General features: G+C 36.0%; 1 protein-coding gene across 1 annotated transcript; it reads left to right on the top strand.

The window, feature by feature from the left end:
• The first annotated feature begins 3244 nt into the window (after positions 1–3244).
• Positions 3245–4235, top strand: LOC120129682. The gene is made up of 2 exons (XM_039147131.1): positions 3245–3406; positions 3939–4235. Exons 1-2 carry the CDS (start codon positions 3245–3247, stop codon positions 4233–4235), a joined length of 459 nt encoding a protein of 152 aa, XP_039003062.1.
• Positions 4236–7415: the final 3180 nt, after the last annotated feature.

Below are 7415 nucleotides of genomic sequence, written 5' to 3' on the forward strand. Positions count from 1 at the left end.
AGAGAACAATACAAATTTGCAAACTTACAAGGAAATCCTCACAAGGTAGATTGTTTGTACAATTCTAGAACAAAGAAAAGAACACTCAAGAATGAATACAACTGAGCACAATAAGTGTTCTTGAAAGCAAAATGAATATTGAATGAAAAATAGGCTTGAAATGCTCAAACTTGAGGTTTGATGCTTTCTCTTTGATTCTCTCTTGATTCTAGTTACTTGATGTTTCTTGTTATTGATCAATGGCTTCTAAGCTTGCTTAAATACACCTTGAATCACTTTTGAACGTTGGGGATCATTAATGAAGATAATATAGCCGTTTTAGTGTGAAATCAATTAATAAAACAGTTTGGGGCGTGGGGGGAATCGGTACCCCTTAAGGGGAATCGGTTCCCTAAGTGTAAAATTCAAATATTTCGACCGTTAAACAGGGGGAATCGGTACCACCTGGGGGGGGAATCGTTTCCCTCTGAGCATACTAGAATTCTCGGAGCCAAACAATTCAGGGGGAATCGGTACCCCCTTGGGGGGGAATCGGTTCCCTATGAGAAATCTGGAATTTTTGGTTTTGAGATGGTTCGAAATATTTTGTAAAATCGTTTTGAAATTATTTTAAGATTAAAACTTAATTTTACACTTGAGTAAGGATTAAAAATGACATTTGAAAGATTTGGAGTATTATTTTGATATTCGAATAATTATATCGAATATACTTAGAAAATATTTTTGGAAAATCTTAAAATTCATTTAACTTAATTTGTTATATCGAAATATCAAAATGTTTTCAATAGTATAGGCTGGGGGTGTTACACATGTAGTGTCACCATACCCAGTAGAACCTCTAAAACCCCCATACCCCAGGCGGTATGATGAGAATGCACACTGTGAATATCATGGTGGTGTCCTGGGTCATACTATTGAGAACTGCTTCACTTTTAAGAGGATTGTCCAAGGAATGCGCAATAAGAACTAGATTAATTTCAATAATTCAGTCACCTAATGTTGAACAAAACACTCTGACTAATTACCAAGAAAACGAGGTTAATGCAATCATCATGGAAAAAAGCCAGAAAGTCAAGACCATAGCTTGAGTATGGAAGCAAATGGTAAAGGTATGATTTCTTGCACCGCATCATAGCATATCAGAATACGAAGGTGGTAATCATTGTTGTTATTACAATGAAGACGAATATGATATGAAAGAATATTCTGAATTTAGGTCTTTAATCCAGCTAACGATGGACATGAAAGAGCTGGAATTCTACGAGGAAAGTAATGACGCTCCATAAGCAGATGTTTTTGCGACTGGAGATTCATTTGATAAGAGATATGGCACAGATTTCTGTTTGATAATCACTCTTAAAGAGAAGATAGAAGATAGGACACCAAAAAAAGTAGTGATAATAGCATCATGAGCTTTCCCTTATAATGACAACAAATAAGTACCTTGGAAGTATGAATGCTAAGTGAGTTCTATGAAGGACGATGTAAATGAAGTGGGGCATATTATTGGGAAGTTCTACTCCTAAAATTCTAACTTAACCTAGAGAACACTTGACCCATTCAGAGAGGATGAACCAATAGTAAACGAGCCAATAAAAGAGGAGGAAGCGGTCGAGTTCTTAAAGATTTTAAAGACCAATGAATATAACATTATGGAATAATTACATAGTTTCCAACACATATCTCAATGTTGGCATTAATGCTGAGTTCGAAAGCACACAGAGAGGCACTATTGAAGGTCTTAAATCAGACATTTGTAACAAAGGACATACCAATAAATAAGCTGGATCAAATGGTTAACAACGTTCAAGCTGATAACCTTATCTCATTTTCTGTTGATGAGATTCCGTCTGGAGGAAGGGGCCGGGCCAAAGCATTACACATCACTACTCATTGCAAAGGGCATGCTTTGCCAAGTGTCTTAATGGACAATGGTTCCACCCTTAATGTAATGCATTTGGTCACTCTTAAAAGGCTATCGATGGATACTTACCACATAAGAGCATGCTAGAGTGTGGTTCAAGCATTTTATGGAACGAATATGGAGGTACTTGGCAAAATTGAAGTACCATTAACCATTGGGCCTGTAATGTACAACATAGAGTTCCTGGTGATAGACATTATGCCTTTTTACAACTACATTTTAGGAAGGCCATGGATTCATCAAGCTGGGGCAGTACCATCAACACTTCATCAGAATGTCAAATTTGTTATTGACGGGTCTCTTATAATCATTAATGATGAGGAAGACATAGTGACAAGCGTGTCCACTGATGCCCCTTAAATAGATGTGAACGAGGAATCTCTGGAGTGTCCATTTCACTCACTAGAGTTTGTTAATGCCACCTTTATGGCTGAAGGGGGTAAAATTTTCCAAGCCTATACTCTCATAATGCACCAAGATGGAAATCAAGCAGACATTGGGGAGAGGTGCAAGGATAGGAAGAGGGTTTGAGAGTTCTCTATTAGAAAGAATCAACCCTATTTTCCTATTGCCAAGTTGGATCAATTTGGGCTTAGATATCAGCCCAGTCATCAGCAACGAAGGAAATAAATTTAGAAGTGCCAAGAAAGAAGAAATGCAAGATTGACTGGGGAAGAAATTCAATGGGAACCAATGGTTTTTCTACCTCTTCACAATATATTCAGGTCTAGTGGTTAATTTTTTGAGGGAGAAACAATGATGACCTTACATGATATAGAGAAAGCTCTAAAAAACTTGAGTATCAATGCTATAACAACGGATGATGCTTAGGATGTTGATATAATGGAATCCGTCCATTACCTCTTAGGTTCATGCTTAACAACTGGACTGCTGAAGAACTACATGTGGTTTTCAAATCTCTGTCAGAGTAATACTCAAACTTTCCCTATTTGCCTATACCCGGGGAAATAGGTGATCTTTTGTAAGGATTGATGAACTGTTTTTATTTATATTTCTATAAAAGATGCAATTTTGCTTCCTGGCAAACATTTCTTCATTTCACTTCTTTTTTCATATATATATATATATATATAATATTTGTTTCTATGTTCTATGTGGGATATTTTTCCTCTCTCACACACACACACACACACATATATATATATATTCCCCTCTTTTCCTTTCAGGTTTTTAGATGTTAATGATGTGGATAATGATGATTTTGACCTGTAAATCGATTTTGAGAAGCTCAATTGTCTAGGGGAAATCGATGAATGTGATAACGAAGAAGAGTGCAACTTACGTTCTGAATTATTAAGAATGGTGGAAAGGGAAGACACCCAAATCTTGTCCCATGAAGAGAAAATTGAGGTTTTGAATTTGGACACTGAAGAACAAAATAAGGAGGTTAAAACTGGCCCAACACTCTTGTCTAAAGAAAGGAAAAAGTTTGATAGAGTTACTTCAGGAGTACAAAGACGTGTTTGTATGGTCTTACCAAGATATACTTGGACTAGACACGGATATGGTGGTCTAAAAACTAAAAATCAAGCTAGAGTGCAAACCCGTACAACAAAAACTAAGGAGAATAAGGTCTGAAATGCTTCTTAAGATAAGAGAAGAAGTCAAGAAGCAATTTGATGCTGGTTTTCTTCAAGTATCCAAGTATCCAAAGTGGGTAGCTAACATAGTGCTGATACCAAAGAAGGATGGAAAAGTACACATGTGTGTTGATTATCGAGACCTCAACAAAACAAGTCCTAAAGACAACTTTCCATTACCGCACATAGATACTCTGATGGATAATATAGCCAAAAATTCTTTTTTCTCATTCATGGACAGTTTCTCATTATACAACCAGATTAAGATGCATCCAGATGACATGGAGACGACTACATTCATCACAATGTGGGGAATATTTTGTTACAAGGTGATGCCCTTCAGATTAAAGAATGATGGGGCAACTTACCAAATGGCTATGGTGGCCTTGTTTCAAGACATGTTGCATAAACAGATTGAAGTCTATATTGACGATATGAGTGTCAAAGAACAAACTAAAGATGAACATATTGAGAATCTGAGGAAACTCTTACAAAGACTGAGAAAGTTCCAATTGAAGTTGAATCCAAACAAATACATATTCGGAGTAATATCTGGAAAGCTGTTAGGCTTCGTTGTTAGCAGGAAAGACATCGAGGTTGATCCAAACAAAGCAAAGCCATCCAAAGTTTACCTCTCCCACGAACAAAGAAAGAATTTCAAGGTTTTCTGGGTAGATAAAATTACATTGCTCGGTTCATATCTCAATTAATAGATAAGTGTGATCCAATTTTCCTTCTTTTTCGAAAGAATAATTATGGGAAATGGGATGATGATTGCCAACTTGCATTCGTGAAAATAAAGTAGTATTTGTCTCACACCCCTATTTTAATGTCTCATATTCCAGGCAAACCTTTGTTCTTATATCTATCAATCTTTGAGAATTCAATGGGATATGTCCTAGGGCAACATAATGAATCTGGGAGAAAAGGAAAGAGCTATTTACTACCTTAGCAAAAAGTTTACTGATATCGATGTCAAATATCCACCAATTGAAAAGTTTATTGCACTCTAGTATGGGCTACACGAAGGCTCAGGCAATATATGCTATACTATACTATTTGGTTAATTTCTAAGTTAGTTCCACTAAAATTCATGATGGGTGTACCCGCTCTCTAGAAGGTTAACCCGATGGCAGATGATATTATTAGAATTCAACATTGAGTGCATGAGTCAAAAGGCTATAAAGAGAAGTGTCTTATTTAACTTCTTAGCAAGTAGAGCTTATGAAAGCTATGAACCATTGGACTTCGACTTCCCAAATGAAGACTTGATGGCTATATCTTTAGAAGGAGCAAACATTTCCACATGTGATTCCTTGAAAGTACACTTCAATGGTGCATAGAATGCGTTAGGGTATGATATTGGGGCTATATTGGTCTCACCCAAAGGAAACCATTACCCTCTCACTAGAAGGTTGAACTTTGATTGCACTAACAACATAACGGAATATAAAGTCCGTGTTTTGGGGATTTGAGTTGCTATTGGACAAAACATAAAACTTTAAGGGTGTATGGGGATTCTATCTTAGTGTTTATCATATTTGAGGAGAATGGGAAACAAAAGATACCAAATTAGTGGAGTATAGAAAGTTAATTTTGGATTTACTTCAAGAGTTTGATGAAGTCACTTTTCATTACATGCCTAGAGAAGAGAATCAGGTGTCATATGTCTTAGCTACCTTGTCAACAACATTTAAGGTTGGTGGGGAATTCAACATGATGCCAATCAACATGCAGTCATACGAGTACCCAACTCATTATTATCACATCGAAGAAGTAAAAGACAAGAACCCATGGTACCTTGACATTCTGCAGTGCATCAAAAATCAAAGCTATCCAGAATGATCTACTGAAAATGACAAAAGAAAAATTAGAAGAATAGAAGCATGATATGTTTTTGATGAAGAAGTCTTATACAATAAAAGTTATGATCAATTCTTGTTAAGATGTATGGATGAAGAAGAGGCAAAGATGATCTTCGAAGAGGTGCATGACGGAGTGTGTGTAACTCATACAAATGGTCATATGATGGCAAGATAAGTTATGAGATATAGATATTTTTGGTCCACATTGGAAAGTGACTGCATCAACTATACCAGATGATGTTATAAGTTCCAAGTCTATGGAGATAAAATAAATGTCCTGTCTTGTCATGTTCATGTGCTGACGGTTCCATGTCCTTTTTCTATGTGGGCAGGATGTTATCGGACAAATCCATCCAAAATCTTCAAACGGGCATCGATTCATCCTTGTGGCAATTTACTACATTACCAAATAGGTGGAAGCTGTATCATATGCTAATGTCACTGAGTCCACTATTTGTAAATTCTTGAAAAAAGAGATCATATATCGGTATAGTTTACCAGAAAGAATCATTATCTATAATGCAACCAATTTAAACAACATAATGATGGATGTTGCATGTGAATAATTCAACATAAAGCATCACAACTCTACTGCTTACCGACCAAAGATGAATGGAGCGGTAGAGACAACAAACAAAAATATCAAGAAAATAATGGAGAAAATGATTGAGACGTACAAAGACTGACACAAAAAGTTACCCTTTGTCTTGTTTTCTTATCAAACTTCGGTGCAGACTTCTTGACTGGGGCAACCCTATTTTTATTAGCATTTGGGATGAAGGTTGTATTTCCCATTAAGGTGAAAATCCCATCACTCTGATTTTTCTCAGAAGTAAAGCTGGATGACGTAGAATGGGCGCAAACTTGATATGATTAATTGAAGTTAATAGAGGAGAAGAGGTTGAAATCCATTCACCATGGTCAACTCTACCAAAAACGAATGATTCGGGTGCATAATAAGAAGGAGTGCCCAAGAGTATTCCATGAAGGAGATATCGTGCTAAAAAGGATTTTGCTAATTCAAAAACAATTCTGAGGAAAATGGATGTCGAATTAAAAAGGGCATTATGTCGTGAAAAAGGCCTTCTCGGGAGGAGCACTAATATTGACCAAAATTGACGGGCCCGAACTACCCAATCCAGTTAAATCTGATACAGTCAAAATATATTTTGTTTAGGGTGAAAACCTGAAAGGGATCCCTAAGTCGAAGATTGAAAAAATGTTTAGAGTGAAAACCCAAAAGGGTACTTTATATTGAAAAACCAAAAAGAGAAAAATAAAAGATGGGTCCAAGATGAAAACCGCAAAGGGAATATTGAAACCAAGGGAGGATCCAAGTTGAAAACTTGAAAGAGTGGCTTGGGTAATGATCTAGGATTCATACGGGGAGGTCTTGGATCAAGACTATAAAGCATCACGACATCTAAGTCCTCGGAGACTTAATAATTTGGGAGGAGCTTTGCACCCTTTCAAACATTGTCACAATTTTTAAAGCCCCCTTGGCAAAAGCTACTCTTAAAGTCATCTAGCGACGTGTTAGTTCAAAGACGTCCACATTATCAATATTTGGAGCACCTATTTATCTTTTTCGAATATCTTCTTTTTTAAAATGTTTGTCATGAATTTAATTTTTCCTTATAAATAAATATGGTCATTTTTCTAAGATAAACCAATTTCTTAGAATCTTGAATTGAATTTGAATAAGAATGATTTATTCACCTTGAAAAAGATAATTGTGCATTACTGCACAAATATTTTCTGAGAAGTACAGGTGTTTGAAAGCATATAAAGGTTCTTGCACAATACTCGAAAGAATGACACATATATTAGATCAAAACTCATTGAGGAGTAAAAAAGGCATCAATTAAAGATCAAAATCAAATTCACAGAACAAAATCAAGACTTCTTTCTGAAACAAAAATTCCCAAAAGGGTACCAGTACAAAGCCCGTTGAGGATAAAAAAATCACGAATCAAGAATCATAAAATAAAGATTGACAAGAATCATGAAACGCCAGAGAAATCA

Source organism: Hibiscus syriacus, unplaced genomic scaffold (assembly GCF_006381635.1).
Source record: "Hibiscus syriacus cultivar Baekdansim isolate YM2019G1 unplaced genomic scaffold, ASM638163v2 tig00110503_pilon, whole genome shotgun sequence".
Classification (NCBI taxonomy): Eukaryota; Viridiplantae; Streptophyta; class Magnoliopsida; order Malvales; family Malvaceae; genus Hibiscus; species Hibiscus syriacus.

Excerpts from the sequence above, each read along its gene's own strand:
- LOC120129682 (XM_039147131.1), top strand. The coding sequence starts at position 3,245 with ATGGTGGAAAGGGAAGACACCCAAATCTTGTCCCATGAAGAGAAAATT. Across the intron at positions 3,407-3,938 it reads CTTCAGGAGTACAAAGACGT|ATTGAAGTCTATATTGACGA; the intron begins GTTTGTATGGTC and ends TTGCATAAACAG.